The sequence below is a fragment of the Leptonychotes weddellii genome, chromosome 4, assembly GCF_054177405.1.
Source record: "Leptonychotes weddellii isolate Sample4059 chromosome 4, ASM5417740v2, whole genome shotgun sequence".
In the NCBI taxonomy this organism is placed as follows: domain Eukaryota; kingdom Metazoa; phylum Chordata; class Mammalia; order Carnivora; family Phocidae; genus Leptonychotes; species Leptonychotes weddellii.
Genome location: NC_138372.1, coordinates 73,013,105 through 73,032,982, shown reverse-complemented (window position 1 = coordinate 73,032,982; position 19,878 = coordinate 73,013,105). Strand labels below are relative to the sequence as shown.

Genomic DNA, 19,878 nt, shown 5'->3' with positions numbered 1-19,878 from the left:
TTAGAGCTATGTGTTATTTTTCAAATAAAACTGTTCCAGGGGCGCCTGGATGGCTCAGTCGTTAAGCGTCTGCCTTCGGCTCAGGTCATGATCCCAGAGTCCTGGGATCGAGCCCCGCATCGGGCTCCCTGCTCAGTGGGGAGTCTGCTTCTCTCTCTGCCCCTCCCCCTGCTTGTGTTCCCTCTCTCGCTGTGTCTCTCTGTCAAATAAATAAAATCTTAAAAAAAAAAACAAAAACTGTTCCATATTATGAATTCACAATGTTTAAAAATGCTAAATTTAACCAAATATCAAAGATCTCATACACAGAAGCTCAAAAATATTTATCAAGGAGAAAGTTAACAATTTACTTAAAATGACTGTTTCACAATTGATGAATATGGGTTAAGAGTATATGGAAGTGGGGTGCCTGGGTGGCTCAGTCGTTAAGCATCTGCCTTCGGCTCTGGTCATGATCCCAGGGTCCTGGGATCGAGCCCTACATCAGGCTCCCCGCTCAGTGGGGAGCCTGCTTCTCCCTCTCCCCTTCCTGCCGCTCCCCCTGCTTCTGCTCTCTCTCTCTCAAATAAATAAATAAAATCTTTTAAAAAAAGAAAAAGAATTTCTCCTTGTGCTGAGAGCTCTTAGGACCGACCCTCCTAGCAGGTTCCTGTGCATCATGCAGCAATGCTAGCTAGTTAGCCTGTCGTGCATCCCACCCAGACCTAGTGCTGCTCTCTCTTCTCCCTGGGAGTTTGTGCCTTTTGACCACCTTCTGCCAATTCCCCCTCCCCCGCCAACAACCCTCAAGGAACGCAAGTCGGACCTCTTTTTCTATGATGCTGGAGGTGGTGGTGGTGTTAGATTTCACATATACGTGAGATCATACAGTATTAGTGTTTCTCTGACTTATTCCAATGAACATAATGCCTTCAAGGTGCATCCATGTTGTCGCAAATGGTAGAATTTTCTTTTTTTTTTATGGCTGAATAATATTTCATTGTGCCACAACTTCTTTATCCATCCGTCAATGGACACTTTCGTTTCCATGTCTTGGTTATTGTAAATAATGCTGCTATGAACGTGGGGGGTGCAGACAACTTTTTCAAGTTCGTGTTTTTATTTCCTTTAGATACATTCCCAGAAGAGGAATTGCTGGATCATATGGTATTTCTGTTTTTTTAATCTTTTGAGAATCCTCCATACTTATTTCCACAGTGGCTGCACCAATTTACCTCTCCACCAACAGTGCATGAGGGCTCCCCATTCTCCACATGCACCCCAGCATTTGTTATCTCTTGTCTTTTTGATGATGGCCATTCTAACAGGTGTGAGGTGGTATCTCATCGTGGTTTGAATTTGCATTTCCCTGATGACTAGCTATGTTGAGCATCTTTTCATGTACTTGGTGGCCATCTGTATGTCTTCTTTAGAAAAAATGTCTATTCAGGTTCTTTGTCCATTTTTTAGTTTTAGGGGGTTTTTTTGTTTGTTTTTTGTTTGTTTTTGCTCTTGCATTGTATGGGTTCTCTCTATATTCTGGATATTAACCCCTCATCAGATACATGGTTTGCAAATACTTTTTTCCCGTTCTGTAGGTGATCTTTTCATCTTGTTGATGGTTTTCTTTGTTGTGGAGAAACTTCATATTTTGATGTACTCCCACTTGTTTATTTTTTATTTTGTTGCTTGTGCTTTAGGTATGAGTTCCAAAAATTCATTCCTAAGGAGCTTTGTTCCTATGTTTTCTTCTGGGAGGTTCATATTTTCAGGTCTCACATTTAAGTTTTTAATCCATTCTGAATTAATTTCTGTGAGTGGTGTGAGATAGGGGTCAGCCGTCTGCTGAGAAGCCCTCCAAGTAATATTAATGCCCAATAAATTTTTAGAACCACTGGCTTAATCTATTTTTTACTACAATAAGAGTAGCTATAGACCCACAGGGGACATTCCTAGCCCTTGAAGAGGTCAGAATGCAGCCTGCTGTGAGGCCAAAAATCAAAGTAATACATAAAGTAATACATAAAGCACAGATAAGGTCCTTCATCTGCAGACTGTGCCCTGCCTTGGTCACATGAGTCTGTCAGTATTTTTCCCATGGCAAGGAACAGAAACTCTCTCAAGAGAACTTAAATGAAATTGGGAAGCCTGCTTTCTCTTTCATCAAGTGCACTAATTGGCCTAAAGCTCCTCAGCTCCTTTTAGCCTCAATTATGTGATTACACATTATTAGAGCATCAGTAATGAACAATTAAAAATAACACTCTTCCTGTGGGGAAATAAAAATACTAAAAAAAAAATCCAGGAATTGTGAAAGTGAGAAATTTCAAGTCATCTTGAACATGTAAAATTTAATAAACTTTTGGGCGCCTGGGTGGCTCAGTTGGTTAAGCGACTGCTTTCGGCTCAGGTCATGATCCTGGAGTCCCGGGATCGAGTCCCGCATCGGGCTCCCTGCTCAGCAGGGAGTCTGCTTCTCCCTCTCCCGCTCCCCCCTCTTGTGCTCTCACTCTCTCTCTAAAATAAATAAATAAAAAATTTTTAAAAAATGAAAAAAAATTTAATAAACTTTTAAATAGGGTTCTAAGAAAAAAGCTTTAAGGAAAAGGTTCTTGAGATAACATTCTCTCTCCAACGTGATTTTCAAAAACCACCAAAAAATTATGCTCCATCTGCAAAGTAACTTTTGTTCCCTGAGCATATATCAAGCCAGAGAATTAGAAATGTAACATTCAGAGGGGCAGGAACGTGCTTTTCCCTCACACAACAGCAGGAGATGGAAGTGTGGTTTATAACTAAGATTGTGGCGCCATCTTCAGTTCCTGAGGTGGATTGACAACTTGACCCGAGTGCTTCTAGAAGGAGTTATAAAAAGAAAGGAGTCCTAAAACCAAACACCTGTAAATGATTAAGAATGAAGGCACCTGGCGGGAGGGGTGGCCAGAATCACTAAACCAGACTACCTTCTCCAACCTTCTACAACTCTACCTGTGGTGGTCTCTTTAGTCCAGAGCTAGAGCTCCACCCCAGCTTCTGCTACTTTAAGTGTGCTCGGGGTTCAGCAGTTTCGGCATCATTTTAGAGCTAGTGAGAGATGGAAATTCTCAAGCTCCACTCCAGACCTACAGAATCAGAATCTGCATTTTCCAGGTGATGTGTGCACTCACCGAAGTCTGAGAAGCTCTGTTCTATGTGATTTCCCAACCATTCAGCCCACTATTCCCGATTTCACAAAGCCAGGTATGGGGTGCGGGGCGAAAAGGAAGACAGACACCTCACCGATGGATAAAATTGCACAGTCTTGATGAGAAGATGTCATTTATTGAACTTACATATCAACAAGTTATCCAAGCCAAAAGTAAAAGCAGAGCCAAGATCATATTCCAAATATTACATTTTCCAAAGATGTACTTTGTCATTTTCCAAAGACAAGACTTTGAGGACCTCTGCTTCATCTGCAGCTATCTAAAGGCCAAAAGCTTTCCTGCCTCCATTGCACTGATTCACGTGCCTTGCTTTTCTACCTACCTATCCTTCAGGGCAGCTCGTAATATTCCCTGGGTCTCAGCCAGGTGGTTTCCTCTCCTGCATTCCCAGCACTCTCCCCACCACCTCACTACACTTTTACACTCCTTTGTAGGACCCTTAATGTTGTACAAAATAGTTCTTTACCTGTCTTGGCTCCTTTTCTGGATCATAATTGCCTTCAAAGAAAAACCATGATTGGGCATTTGAATTCACTCACTTATTCATTAATTTATTCTAATACTAAACACCTACCAAGTGCCAGGCATTGTGGATTTGATTGAAATACACCAGGCACCATCCCAGCATTTATAGAGCTCTTGTGTTTGTAGGGTAAAGCGTCAAACAAGTAATGATAACAGAACAATAGATAATAATATGATACGGAAAGTATAGAGTGTTTGGGGGACTCATGTAGGGCCATCTAACTTAGACATGGAAGGGCTATTTAAAATTGAAGCTAGGGCCGCCTGGGTGGCTCGGTCAATTAAGCATCTGCCTTCAGCTCAGGTCATGATCCCAGGGTCCTGGGATCGAGCCCCGTGTCAGGCTCCTTGCTCAGCGGGGAGCCTGCTTCTCCCTCTCCCTCTGCCACTCCCCCTGCTTGTGCTCTCTTGCTCTCTCTCTCTGACAAATAAATAAATAAAATCTTAAAAAATAAAATAAATAAAGTTGCAGCTAAAGGACACAGAGCTAATCAGGCAAAGGGGAAAGGAAGAGGGGTAAATGGGAGGAGTCCTCCAGGAAGAGGGAATGCTTAAAACCATATCTTAGGTATCAGACACTGCCAAAAATAAAGTGTGTTTGACAATGTTTGGTGTTTGTATTGCCTCAAAGATACCAAAGTCAAAGTGGCTTTAGTGGCTTTTGGTGAAATGGCTAAATAGAGTTAATTTATCTTTAAAAATATATCTTTTTAAGAAAAGACACCTTTTAAAGTATTGGCTATAGGTATTTTTTATTTAGGATGACTGTTATTTTTTTAAAAACCACTTTCAGAGAACCAGAATGACCAGATCATGGAGTTTGCTTGCTCTTCCATTCCAAGAATGGAAAGCAAATGGACCTTTACCTGCAGCAACAGAAAGTTCTATGAAACTGAACATCATGAATCTGCTCCACATGATCCCCGTGGAATATGGTGTTGTAAAGAACATCCTAGAATCATGGCCCAATTATTCACTTTGAGTTTTCTTAAATATATTATTCTCTTTATTGCTAAAATAAGCAAGCTTTTGGGGAAAAAAGTATATATGTAGGGACATAAAAAAGTCCTCACTGTTTTCCAGTTAGAGATGAAACATGTGTCTCTCCTCACCTTCTCGAGACCCCACTAACACGATACTAAATGAACTTAAAAGATTTAAATCCATAGGGACAATGAGAAAAGGCAAGAGGGAATTATGGTGTAATGATTTCAGTAAATAACGGACAAAGGCATAGAAGATGTTTGTACATGGACAAGGGAGCCATATTCTATCTACAGGTACAGAGGAACGGGGAGGAAGAAGATTAATTTGCCTTTCTAGAGATCTCTAGGACTTGCCAGATATGTCAGAGGAGAATCTTGAGAGAGACAGGGGTGAGAAGGATAGGAGAAAAAGTCTCAACAGCAAACTGGACATTAAGAAAACAAATACAAGAGGCCAATGACTATACAAAATTTTTAAGGGAAAATAATCTAAAGCTTGAATTCAGCATTCCAGCTGGACTTCCCACCAGTATAACAGAATAAGGATATTTTCAGACATACAAGACTTCAAAGCATTTTTCTCCTGTGCACCCTGTCCAGGATGCCTCTGTAGGACATGTTCCACTAAAGAAAGGAATAAATCCAAAACAGAGGAGGACCAGGGATTCAGTGCAAGAGAGCTCAGTGTCAGGCTGACAGCGCAGCTGGCCTCCAGAACTAGAGGGAAGGAGGAACACAGAGACCCCAGGAAGAACATCTCTGGAAAGTAATAAAACATTGATATGGTGGCACAACTTGAAATAATTAAGGATTATCTGTTACGATAATTATGGCAGGTAAAGCAAGGTTTAAAAACAAGACTATCAGGGACTGTTTATAAGGACTATTTGTAATAGCTCCAAACAGAAAACCCAATGCCCATCAATGGTAAGAAGAATTAAGTATGGTCTATTCATATAATGAAATATTATACAGCAATAAAAATGAGGGAACTCTTGCCACATCTACAATGGATGAGTCTCACAAGGTTGAGGGAAAGAAGCCATACACAAAAGGGTATCTAATATATATGAAGTTCAGAAACAAACGAAGTAATTTATGTGATAGAAGTAAGAATAGTGGCTTTTAGGGGCTGACAATTAGAAGATGACGTGAGGGTGGTCTATTTCTTGATTTGGAGGGTGGAAATGAGCATGCACACTTTCTAAAACCTCATCGAGCTTAAGATTTATGGACTTTTCTGTATATGTATTATACTTCAATAAAGTGTTTCAAATTCATTTTAAATAATTTAACTATATGTGGAGGATGTGGCAGGAATATCGTCACAGGACCAAAGTGGGTCCACTCCTTAGTGAGCGACAGACAGACTCTACGACATAGAGTTGCCGCACAAGGTCACCTTGTTTGTACAAAATAGACCACAGGGAGTAATTCCCAAAGCCATGACTCCCTGAACAAGGGACTGCAGGCTCCTTTTTATTAGGACTTGGGATGAATTTTTCAGAGGGCCATCTTAACATTATCATGAGGCTGAGACTTTCTGGCACTTTGATTCATCTGCTCAGGTGTTTTCCTCAAGTATTTCTTTTTCTGTTCCAGCAGTTGGTTAGTTTCTAAAAGGTAAGGTTGCCAGGCAGACGCTCCTAGGAGTTCCCTGAGCTCAGGAGGTTAGGCTGGTGACAAAAATCCCTCCTCTAGTTTTATTCTGCTCCTCGTTCTGGAGGGGCCCAGGGCGAAGGTCCACCTTCTGTAGCTACTTCCTGTCGGACATGGTGTGTCGTCACAAGGATTCAGAGAGGAGCAGACTGTTTCCCCAGCTCATCTGAGATCTGAGTGGCACCAGATTTTACCCCTCGCTGTTCGTACCCTCATGTTACTACCATCTGAGGTTTTACAGCCTCTCTATGCTCGGCCACAAACTGGACCAAACAGGTGAGTATGCAGACTCGCAGGATTATGAGTGGCCCCAGAGAGGGGAGGGGCCACGTGATGCTGGGCAGCAACAGCCTCCCAGTCCTCATCGGGGTCCTCCTCCTCTTTGAGGGTAGGCAGCCAAGCTGTCCGATCAAAGATTTTCTTAATATTTACTTCTACTACAGCTGAAGTATTAATCCAGGCACAACACCAAGTATTGGTTACTGCATGGACCCGCCTCCCACTAACAGGTAGTCCAGAGCCAGTCTATTATTGCTTACTTATATTCACCAGGGAATTTAATTCCCAAGCATGCTCCAGTGTGTCAATGGTTTGATAGTTTTAGATATTCCCAGAACAACTGTGACAAAGACTAATATCAGGGAAGTGTCACTTTTTTTTTTTTAAAGATTTTATTTATTTATTTGAGACAGAGAGAATGAAAGAGACAGAGAGCACATGAGAGGGGGGAGGGTCAGAGGGAGAAGCAGACTCCCTGCCGAGCAGGGAGCCCGATGCGGGACTCGATCCAGGGACTCCAGGATCATGACCTGAGCCGAAGGCAGTCGCTTAACCAACTGAGCCACCCAGGCGCCCCAGGGAAGTGTTCCTTTGAAGATCCTGAGGCTTAAACCATCCTATCCCGTCTCTAGAACCTGAGGAACAAAGCAAAGACAGCCAGAAGACGCTCCATTCTACCAGGTGCTAACAATGATCTGTGTCAGTCATGATTGAACGGTCACAGAGGAAAGGATTTAACCCACTCGGGGGCCTGACAGCAGGCAGGAAGACTGAAGAAACCAGAGCCGCAGAGCTAGGGTTGTCCAGATTGAGACGATCAGAGCACAAACCTGAGTGCCTCGATCCCTGGGGGCTTCACCTACCTCGGCGATGAGACGAGCAGAAGTGTCGGGTCTGTTGGGGCCTCACAGGCGTATCTGTCGCCCTCTGTGTGGGAGCGCCTGGCGCCGAGCTTCTGGAGGGGGTGCCTTTTCCACCCTGCGGCGGCGGATCCAGGGCACGGCTCCCTCTAATTTTGGAGATTGTGCGGCTCATCGTACGAGGTGGGGCCCTGTGGTGACCCATTTTTCCCAGTTTTGAGGAACCCCCACCCCCGGGTTCGTGTGGGTGAAGGCTCATTTCAGTAGGGAGGGGGAGGCAAACGCACTCCACCACCTGTTGAAGGTTCACTGTAAGCTTCATACCCGAGAAACCTCTGCGTCTGGCAGTGGGGAGTAGAGCCTGGAGGAGACGGCCTCCCATTTGTCATCTGGAAGGAGCTGAGTTTTAGTTTAACCCTTCGGGGCGGCTCGTATCCTAGTGAGAGCTACCGGTAGTAGTCTTAACCCATTTTCCTGTGTTTCTCGGGTCTTTTTCAGGGTTCTGAGCCCGTTCTGTCTTTAGGGTAGCTGTTCCGAGGATGCAGTGGGCCCCACTCTTGGCAGCACCCGACTGACCCTTATTAGCCCCGTTCAAAGGTCCCCTCTACCTCTTAGCTGCCTGCTCCGGGGCCTGCACTGAGCTCTAGGCCGGAGCGTCTCCAGCTTTTCCTTCTGAGCGCTGTCTTTCCTTGCCCTTGGCTAGGTGATTCCTCACTGTCTGTTGGCTCTAGGATGCTTGTAAAAGGTTGCTTTTTATGTTCTGTCCAATCTTTGAAATTGTTTTCAGCAAATCTCGTCCGTTCTACCTTCAGAATACATCCAGAATTCTACCACGTCTCACCCTGCTCACTGCCACTACCCTGCCCGGGGCCACGCCCTCACCACCTGCTGCCTGATTATCGATTGCGAGGACCGCCTCACCTGCTTCCTCTGCTTCACCCCTCTGCAGTCTGCGTCTCAGCACGGCGGCCTGAGAGCCCGTAAAACCTAAGCCACATCAAGTCATCCCTTCGTTCATGTCTCTACTGACTTCCCATCAGACACGAGCCTACGAAGTCCCACATAATCTGGGCCCTCCCTACGCCTCTGAACGTATCCCCTGCTCCTCGCCCCACACTCACTCCCTTACGATTTGTGCCTCTTTCATGTTTCCTAAGGCATTCGTACTCCAGTGCCGCATCACTAAGCATCCCCAAATCTGGCAGCTTGAAACAACAAAAGCCATGCTTTCCGTTGGCCAAGACTTCGGAAAGGGATCAATAAGCACTTCTCGCTCAGGGTTATTCAAGAGGCCTGCAGGCAAGATCTCCGCTGGAGCTGAGGTGTCTCTGAAGGCTACCCTGGAGCCGGGGGACCCACGTCCCGGATGGCCAACTTACAGGCTGGAGAGTCAGCACTGGCTAGGGCCTGGGACCTTTCTTCCAACCGCCTGGGGGTCCTTCCCAGCACAGCAGCTGGTTTCCCTCAGAGTGAGCCATGCAAGCAGCAAGGGGAAGCCACAGTGCCTTTGACGCCGTGGCCTCCGACGTTGCACACGGTCACTTCTGTTGCGTTCCTTCATCACCCCGGGCCAGCACTCACTCAGCGTGTGGGCACATGACACACGGGTGTGGCTACCTGGGGTGAGCATCCTTGTGGGCTATCTGGGAGGCTGCCTGTCACACTCTAACAGGCCAGGCACGGCCCACCTCATGGTTTTCACATTTACCACTTCCTTCGGCTTAAAATGTTCTTCCCCCAAATGTCCATATGGCCAGCTCCCTCACTTCCTTTACAACTTTTACTCAGGTATTATCTTTTCAGTGAGGCCAGCCTGCCCCCGCCACCTAAAATGGAAACCTGTTTATCCATACTTCTTCTGCATCCAACAGGGGTTCACTTTCAAGATCTACAATAAGCTGGGTCACATGCTTTAATCCCACTCAAAAGGGTCTGTCTCAGGTCCTTGAAGCTTATCGTAAAGGGGTTTTGCAATTGGCAAAGTTAGGAATCCAGATGCGACAAAAATCGGCCATTCCCAAAAACCCACACGACTGTTTGTGGGTCCTTGGTGGGGTGAGCTGACACATTGCTATTTTCCTTTCTTGAGGAAGACCTCATTGCCTCTCAGACATAATAAACGCCAAGTATTTTACAGCTTCCTTAGATATCGGGGCCTTTTCTTTTGATACCTTATGTATCCCTTGCTGGCTATAGTATTTTTGTGACATACAACACCTCAATAATCAGAATTACAAGTGATGACCTCACACTGGGACATACTAGAACTTTAGGGATTTTATATAATTTCCAGAACAGCCATAGCATTTACCCACACAATATAACCTAAGAAGATTTATCATCACTTAGCTGATAGTACTTCCCATACCAAATAAACAAGCCTAATTAGTCAAAAAGTCTTCATGTGGGGGGAAGTTTGTCAAAAATATCAGAAGGTTTTAAAGTACACACTTAATTGGGATCGCAGGTCATTACAAAACTTTTAACCAAGTTGGCAATAAGAGATTCTACAGGGGTTATATAGTTGTTAACCAAACGTAGCTCTTTTAATATTAAGAAGATTTGATTTTCTTAAGTAATCAAAGACCCGATAAAGACAAAGCATAGAAACTATTTTTCCTAGGTAGATAAAGAAAAAACTTTGTTTACAATTTCTTATCAAGAGTAAACCAAATTCCAACCTATACCAATGTACTTTATTTTATTTTTTTAGTAATCTCTACACCCCAGGTGGGGCTCGAACTCACGACCCCAAGATCGAGAGTCACATGCTCCTATGACTGAGCCAGCCAGACGCCCCATACCAGTGCACTCTTAAAACTCATTCACTCCGGGGCTCCTGGGTGCCTCAGTCGTTAAGCTTCTGCCTTCGGCTCAGGTCATGATCCCGGGGTCCTGGGATCGAGTCCCACATCGGGCTCCCTTGCTCAGCAGGAAGCCTGCTTCTCCCTCTCCCACTCCCCCTGCTTGTGTTCCTGCTCTGGCTATCTCTCTCTCTGTCAAATAAATAAAATCTTAAAAAAAAAAAAAAACAACTCAGTCGCTCCTATCTCAGTCTTGATCACACATAAAACCCCTTTCCAGAGATTCCTTTTTCACAGACTTTCTACAACTCTCTTTTTACATTCAGATTTTGTCCTAAGTTTTCCATCTCCTATACAACCAGTCTCATTTTAGGACAAAGTTACTTTCTTTTCCCTCAACAATAATGCATTTCTATTCCTCATACCTTTCTTACCAAAAACACATATCTTATTTTCCTTGCAGAGTTGCTTCATAGATTATTCCCAGGAGTCCTAATTACATTTGTTAGAATTCTTAATGCTTAGAGACCTTAATTACTTTTTTTTTTTAAGATTTTATTGATTTATTTGAGAGAGAGAGAGCAGGCATGAGAGGGTGGAGGGGCAGGGGGGGGGAAGCAGACTCCCCACTGAGCAGGGAGCCAGACACTGGGCTTGATCCCAGGACCCTGAGATCAGGAGCTAAACCGAAGGCAGACGCTTAACTGAGCCACCTAGGAGCCCCTAGAGACCTTAATTTCTAGAAAAACTAAGCAGTAAAGCAACTGTGAACTGTTACACCAGAATTCTTTAAATCAGCAAATTTCTGAATACATCATTGTTCCTAGAAACGTGTCCTTTTCATAGTACTATTTTTGATAAAGCATAAAACATGTTTACTAACAGACCCAATTTATCATTAGTTTCTCTGTAACAGGACCAAAGTGAGTAAGTCTATGTTTAGTAATCAATTTTTCCATATTTTATCCTACTTAGATATCTAATGAATTCAACCCAGTTTATCATCTAATCCAGCAAAATCTTAAAAGTTTTAGGTTACCACAGATTTTGGAAGCTATTTATAAATTTACCTACAGGACTTTTTAATTTATTCAACCAACTTGTTCTTAACAATTTCCCAGATAAAATCAACCGTCACTTAAAGTCATTTTTATTGACAAATTGCAACAGATGCACCGTGAATTCAGGTAAAATAAAAGTTGATTATCTGTATTGTATTTGATGTTGATAACTCCACAAGACATGCAGATATTCAACAAATTCGGACTTTAATTTACAAGAGATTATTGCAGGTCATGTGAACTTGAAAAGCATTTGGGTTAGTTTTTATCTTTGAGGTTCAGAATGCCCAATTTTTACAAGGACTTGCCTTTAAACCAAATAGAGTTCTTTTATAAATTACTTTTAGCAATACCATCCAGAGGTCAAAAATACCACCTAGACAGGCACAAACAAAACCTTATTGTTACGATTTGTACTTATCCTTGAGAACAAGTAACCTGATGGAAGCTGAGGGCCAGGTTTTGAACAGGAGTGCTTTAGTTATCTTCGTCCATTTCACAGGTCAAAGGCTCCAGAAATCTTTTGGTTTCTTCTTTTCCTGAGACTCCCTTATGTTACATTTTTATTGGAAAGGCTACCGTTCTGGGTGCCCCATAGGGAAAAGGTGGCTCCAATCTCAAGGAAAGATTCAACTGCCTCTTCTCCTACTGCTAAGGCCACAGGGGCTCCTCATAGGAAATGAGAATCTGGTTTTCTATGAGGGGCAACTGGAGTGATTTGGTTTTGCTCATCCCTCTTCCCTTTCCCGGGCAGTTTGGGCTAACTGATTCCAATGCCCCTCTTGCTTACAGTATGCACACCGATTGTAACCCAACTTTGTCTCTGGTCTCTTGGTCCCAGGATTGGGTCTGGGGACATTTACCCATGGGGACTTCCTTTCTTCCCCTGGGTTACCTCATGCCGACTGGAGCTACTGTCATTTTCTTGTCTTCTTTTTCATCCCCTGTCACATCTGTTATTGAACACCCTAAAAGCTGTCTCTGTCAACCGAGTGGAGTTAGTGTTGGGACCTATTGCCAATTTTTGAAGTTTTCTGCAGATATCTGGAGCACTTTGAGATATGAAATAGGTATTAAGGACCACTTGACTACCTTGGGCCTCGAGGTCCGAATTTGTATGCCTTTTTAGACAATCCCACAGCCTTTCTGGGAAGGCTGATGGGTTTTTAAACAACACAACAATGTCAGGTGTCCCTGACAGATAGACCAAACAAACAGGTACCCAGGCTCCACTCTTAAGCCCTCGATGGATTGTTCCCGCTTTGCTAGGCTGAAGCTTCTGAGTCCCTAAATGGCCTGGTGCTGTAATCCTTCACCCTGGGATGTTTAGGCTGGACTTAAAGGAGCATTCAATCCCCCAGCTTGACTTGAACAAGTTTGGCTTCATTAAACAAGCTTTTTTTTTTTTTCTCCAAATTGCCCAGACTTTGTGAGACAACTCAAAAGAGTAGCTCTTCTGGTCATGCTGTGAGCTCAGCACCACCCACCTCCATGGAAGGATCCTCTGAACAAAAGGCTCAGGGCAGCTGCTGGGTGTCCCAATGGGGCAGCGATGCCAACAAAGCAACAAGGTGCGACAGTGAGGGACTATGGGAACAGGCCCCAACTGACAAACGTTATGCACCTGGGGCTGCTCCTGTTAAACTGCTTCTCTGAGCACGAGACTGTGGCCTGGATGGGGCGCCGTATGTAAGTCCGCTTCCAACAGAAGACTCCTTTTGTAAAAAGCACCAATGAGCTACCTAAGTTGCCTGCCAGTAAGGAGAGTTCGGGACAAGGCCTTTTCACCCAGTCAGGATGAGGCACTTTTTCCTTTCTCTTATTAGCGTATCGGACTGCAGTGGGAACCATTGTGGGAACTTTGTATAAGCACCGCCCTCCTCTTTGTGCTGTACCTCCTCCATCCAGCTAGAGCTGTAACCACTGGAAAGCCACCTGCGCCTGTGATTTTGGGTCCAGCCTTGTTTCTAAGGTTGTAGGGTAACACAGGCACCAGGAAGGGAGAGTCCCCCCAAGAAACCCCCACCTGACCCCAACAGCCTGGGCTAGCTGCTGTTGCCCACTGCTCTGCCCATTGGAAAGGAGGGAACTAGAGGGTGGAAGCTCTGAAGGACAAGAGTCCCCTCTGGGTCACCAAATTCGTTACTGGACCAAAGTTGGATGGCTCCTTGGGGAGCTATAGACAGAGAATGCACCGGATGGAGCTGCCTCACAAGGTCACCCTATTTGTACAAAGGAGCTCACAGGGAATAATTTCCAAAGCAGTGACTCCCTGAACAGGAGGAGGCAGGCTCCTCTGAATAGGGCTTGGGATGAATATTGAGAGGATTTTAACATTATAATGAGGCTGAGGCACTTTCTGATTCATCTTTTCAGTGTCTTCCTCAAATGTTTCTTTTTCTGTTCCAGCAGTTTAGCTTTAAAAGGTAAAACTCGAGGTAGAAGCTTCTATCAGTTTCTTGAGTTCGGGAGGTCAGTCCTGAGTTCAGGGGGTCAGGCCAGTAACAAAATGGGCAATAGTAAATGTCTAAAATTAATATATCAAGAAATAGCTGTATAGCATATTATTTTAAAAATAAGAAAAAAAAAAAAAGCAATCACCACAAGACAATTTAAAATGTTTACCCCTAGGGATGAAGAGGGAACTGGTTTTCAGTAATTTTTGATAATAGATTTTTTAAGTGACATGCATATGATATGTTTATAGGTCAGGACATTTCAATTATTCACAAAGGAAAAATGACTGATACAGGTAAAAATGTAAACAGTTTCCTACAACTAACAACGCTAAAGTCCATCTGACATTCACTCTGCCTTTAGGCAAATTATACTTTTAAACACCAAGTTTAAAAGTTTAAAAAGTACATAAGGAAATGATAGACACTATAGTATCATTCGTTTTAAGTCAAATGCTAATTAATACGAGAGGGGAACAAGGTGACAGATGGCAAAATATGCAACCCCAGAATATGCCACTTTGGCGTTGACTGTTTTTGAGCTATAAACACTTAAAAACACAGGTGCAGGAAGGGCACTCTGACTCTCCCCCTTTTCTTCCTGAAAACAAGCTAATACATACGGAAGATGTCCTCCCTAAACCAGAAGGAAAGTACCATTCTCATCATCAAGGACGGGATGTCGAGACTGAGAGAATTCTACACAAACCTTACTTATTTCTTATCTTCGTTTGGCTTCGTTTGACATAGTTTATTTACTTCTCCACGATTGCCTCTCTTTGTTCAACCTGGTATAAAAACCCTTCAGGTTTTGCCACTTCTTTGGGCCATCTCCTTATGAGGGCTTCCGTATCACCTAAAACTTGATTAAATAAACTTGTATATTTTTTTCCTGTTTACCCGTCTTATGTCAATTTAATTCTCAGGCCCAGCCAAAAACCCAAATAGGGTAGAGGTAAAATTTTGCCTCCCCTGCAGAGGCAAGCCCTAGATACATTTTATTCTTTTTTTTTTTTTTTAAGATTTTATTTATTTATTTGACAGCGAGAGAGAGAACACAAGCAGGGGGAGCAGCAGAGGGAGAGGGAGAAGCAGGCTCCTTGCTGAGCAGGGAGCCCGATGCGGGGCTCGATCCCAGGACCCTGGGATCATGACCTGAGCCGAAGGCAGACGCTTAACGACTGAGCCACCCAGGCGCCCCGATAACATTTTATTCTATTGGTGCACAGCAAACATACATAGCTGTTTACACCCCTATTTTCTGTTGTAGGAAAAATAGAAGCTTGGTATTAGAACACAGAGTGGTACACTTGGGATGCAGTATGTTGCCCATGGATGAAGTTTATTCTCTAGCTTATTTTTCAGATTAAGCTGCCATTTCCCAGTGCAACCTAGAAGATGCTAAGAGGAACTGAGAGGAAAAAGATGTTTCATGGCCAATCGTGTTTTAGAAATGATGGATTTTTCATTGTAGGTCTTTGTAGAACCATCATTATGTTAGTATATACGGTGATTCTCCAGGAAAAGGATATTCCTCTATGCCTCAAACGGTGAAGCACTTTAATGTTTGTTAAATTTTAAAAGGAAGAAAAAAAGAAAGAAAAAAAGAACCCCAAATGGTTTTTTGATGATAAGAATCCATTATGGAAGGAATTAGTAGGTTCAGGATAATCTAGAAATCCGAAAATCTCCAACTGCCCCCATAACTGAAACTCTTTCTCAGGACTGATAGTTATCTTTTAAGGTCTCCTGGCTATTTGGTAGCATTTGTGAGGTACATTGAAGTTTGTGGGGTTTAACTTTTTTTTTAGTAATCTCTACCCAATGTGGGGCTCGAACTCGTGACCCTAAGATCAAGGGTCATGTGCTCCACCAACTGACTCAGCCAGGTGCCCTGGTATACTGAAGGTTTTATGTGACTTTTCTTTTTTTTTTAATTATGTTATGTTGATCACCATACATTACATCATTAGTTTTTGATGTAGTGTTCCACGATTCATTGTTTGCGTATAACACCCAGTGCTCCATGCAGAACGTGCCCTCTTTAATACCCATCACCAGGCTAACCCATCCCCTCACCCCCCTCCCCTCTAGAACCCTCAGAATCTATGTGACTTTTCTAAAAGAGAAAATTATTCTGTTAAAAATCACATTTGACATAACTTTTTATAAAAGAGACACTGTGTACTAAAAGGAATGTCTGCATATCAATTTATTTTTGTGTTTTTCAAGTCAAGACTGTATGAACTATGTATGAACTACCCAGTTTTTACATACCAGAATAAAAAGAACAAGCAAAGGTTGTACAGGATATCTGATTCTTTTTAATCTGAACAAAAAATAAGTAAGTAGACAAGTTTGCCAAAGAGAGTGGTAAAAACTGAATGTTACGTATTATGGAATCAGTACATCAAGTTTTACTTTGGTAGCCGGTGATTCTTATAGTTAATTCTGCAAAAAAACCCAAAACTCAGGTATACAGAAACAAGAGTATAAAATGCCCATTTCTGAACCCTAGTCTGATAAAACTGATTTCATATCTAGCTTATTGATAAAATTCAGTTTCAGTTTTCCCTGTGCAAATAACACATGTAAGTCATTAATGGTGGCTTGGTGAGGTGAAATCAATTTATCTTAGGATAGTTCAACATAATAACCCAAATATAAAAAAGTTATTCAAGATTCACAGAGATAAACCAGTGCCTAGGAAACATAATTCACCCATGTGCGTAATTATAACATATTTTTTTAAACATAAAGTCACAGTCAAAGACAGTGATAACATTGCATACTCAGTGCATTAGTTCATGTAGTGCATTCCTGTGGCTCACTGGGAGTTTAACACCATGTAACCACCGTACTTCCAATGAATGGGCTGCTAACATACACAGATCCATTCAATTCTTTTAAAAAATCCAAAACTCTCATTAAAGACCTTGAGCTTGACATATAAGGACTTTATGTTTTAATATCCCAAACATTGGGAAGATTAGATGTGAAGCATAGTAACCGCCCCCTTGTAAGCAAGACTGCACATAAACTTCTGTTATATACCCACAAAGAACCCTCAAAACAACTCAATACTGCAGACTGAGAGGGGCACATTTATTATTTAGCCAAAATAAATTCAAATGGCTTTCCTGGAGTCAAACGTACCCCAAGATCTACACAAGGAATGAGTCTAACAGTGGCAGCTACTGAAATCTGCCACTGGGTAATAAATGCCATGATGCATTGGTGGTGTACATTTTGATAATATACTATGATTTGTTTCCCACTATCATGGAGCACAAGAAAATGAAACTCAAGACTATCTTGTTAGAACAGGATAAATGATGACCCCAGTTTTAAATAGGGTTCTTCATTGAAGGAAAAGATAGAGCCATAAAAGTCAAATTAGCTGACTTCAAATGGTTTACATCCCAGGATGAATCAGGTTACACTGATTTAAGCCCAATTTAATTTAGGCAGGTTTTTAACCACAAGAATAAGGACATTCTTAGTACATATTAATAATTAAACCAACATATACACAATTAGCAAGATCCTATATAATAAATGGTTTAACAACTGTTCTCAATTATTTCATATCTAATTAATTTGTTGTTTTGTTTAAAAAAAAAACAAGCCCAACTTTATTTTACAATGTACTGTATATTTCTAAGTGTGTTCTGTAATGATTTCATTGAAGCAGTACAGCTCTCCGGATTCTAAGAGCCAAACTCAACCGTATCTTCTGTTATCTGTTTGAATTCATAATTGCCTCTGCCATCCATATGCAGGTAGTACTACAGGAAAGAAGCGGGGGGGGGGGGGAAATCAGTGACTAAGAGAATTTCCTTTTTGTCAGGATTTTATGTAGAGTTTTTTATACAAGAAAATGATTGGAAATTATTTTAAGCCACTAATACCTTCAGGAAGTTTTATACCCAGAAAGGTAAGACTAAATGAAGAAATCCACTCTTTTTAATATAGCAACAACATAATTCTGCTTGGAGTGGACAAAGTACTTTCCTTTATGAGAACTAAAATACCAAAATTCCTCATTATTTTGAAGGAATCAAATGTTTAAGCACCCTACAAATCAGAATGCTTCCGTAACTCCGCAACCAAGGATCTGATGTACCACAGGCTGAACTGTGCTAAGCGTAAGCCTATTCAATAGCGCAGTCTTGAATACTTCCTTTATCTGGTCTCCTGGATCAGTTCGGAACCTCTAACTTAAGGCTTTTGATTTGTTCCTGGTCTTAGAAGAGGAGGAAAAGAGCTCTATGTATATATGCCTGTATATCCCATCCTATGAAGACACTTAGGACAGCAGTTACAAAGGCTTGTTTTATTTAGCAACTTTTTATTTACGGAAAAGACGTGTTTTTCCATCTTCTATCTTATTATTTCTTAGCTATTCTGGCCTCTGACATTGCGGTCTGTGTCATCCCTCCTTCACATAATCACTGCTTGACATTCTGTGCTTGTCTCCCTGACCAGAAGAAGAGGGGAGGTCAAATCCAAGCACTCCCACAGCCCTGTGGCTGTGACGTTTACGAGCTCCTGAGAAAACACAAAGGCTTGGATACTTTTTAAACTGCTTTGATTATTAGTTATTCAACTTCTCATTTCATTCTGAAAAATGGACAAATTGTAATATACCATAAGATAATAAAAAGTATCTTTAAAAGTCACACAGCTATATATAGAATTCCATTATTTTTACTAAATACTTTCATACAGGCTACCTCTTCGATGCTCACGGTAATCTAGGAGACAGGAAGGCAAGGATCAATAAACTTTATTATATGAAGGAAGCAACTGATGCCAGAAACAGTGGTGCTTGAACCCAGGTTTTCTGACTTCAAATCCCATGCTCTTCATTTTATCATTTGTACACTCTCATCTTAACCATAAGGTTCTTGAGGGTAATGACAGTACTCTGTGTCCCCCAAGGACATTTAGCCCAGTACCTGGCGAAAAAGTTGCTCCATCAGGTATGTATTTTATGGAACAAGATACCCCATACCATTTAATTTTTCTCAAACCCTTCCTTTTACCTGAAATGTCTTTATCATTTAGGAAGGAAAAAAGGAAGGAAGGAAGAGAAGAGAGAAAGAGAGAGGGAAAGGGAAGGGGAGGGGAGGGAAGAGTTGAGTTAACAGGGTTTAGTTTGGGGGGTTGATCATTTTACATGAAGAGCTGAAAAGAACTGCCACACTGAGAATGAGTGGCACTGCTAAAACCAGGATACATAAGGGATCTGTACCAGTGCAAACCTCACTGTAATCTCTACATCAATTATAGTGACTACTTAATGATTCTATGTTATTACAGTGCAATGATGAACACAGCTGACATAATTCAGTTTCCCCTTACAGCCATGATCTCACTAGAAATGTCCTTAAACTTTCTGCCATCTAATCCTTCCTAAGACTCTTCCCCTTCTGTCAATACTGGGTGGTGAGAAAAACTTTACTTAGCCATAGCTGTGATAAGGTTGTGTAAATTTTAGTTGTTATACAATAATCATTTATAAAAACGGAGAACCACTAACTGGCTCTCTAATATCTCTCAAATCAACTAGGGCTTAGTATGTATTACAGCTTTCAAAACTGACAACTACAATAATATTTAAGGAAAATCTAGAATCACCTTTTGTCCTTCAAGGTATATGGTTATAAGAACATACACCAAGATCTAAAACCATAATCACCTGAATTCACATATTTAAATAAGATAAAATTCCACTATACCATTCAATATAAGAAATACAAACCTCATGGTGTTTCCAAAGAGACTTTCTATGTGACACAGTGAAGAGGGTGATGCCGACCTAATACAAAGAAAATGATTTAGGTTTATATCAATAACACAGAATCACAAATCAAACTCATCTATATATTTCAAGCTATTAAAATGACTGTCTTCAGAAGCTATAATTAAAACAGAGAAAGACATGTATCATATGACCTCACTGATATGAGGAATTCTTAATTGCAGGAAACAAACAGGGTTGCTGGAGTGGGGGGTGGGGTGGGAGGGATGGGGTGACTGGGTGATAAACACTGGGGA

At 42.0% G+C, this 19,878-nt stretch overlaps 1 protein-coding gene across 1 annotated transcript in view; it reads right to left on the bottom strand.

The window, feature by feature from the left end:
- Positions 1 to 16,009: 16,009 nt before the first annotated feature.
- ABCD3 (ATP binding cassette subfamily D member 3) overlaps positions 16,010 to 19,878 on the bottom strand; it is a 75,867-nt gene continuing 71,998 nt past the window's right edge. The window contains exons 20-21 of the mRNA XM_081817098.1: positions 19,583 to 19,639; positions 16,010 to 17,603 (exon numbers count right to left, since the gene is read on the bottom strand). Of these exons, the coding sequence (XP_081673224.1) occupies positions 17,526 to 17,603; positions 19,583 to 19,639 (135 nt within the window). The 3' untranslated portion in view covers positions 16,010 to 17,525. The remainder of the gene's footprint in view (positions 17,604 to 19,582; positions 19,640 to 19,878) is intronic.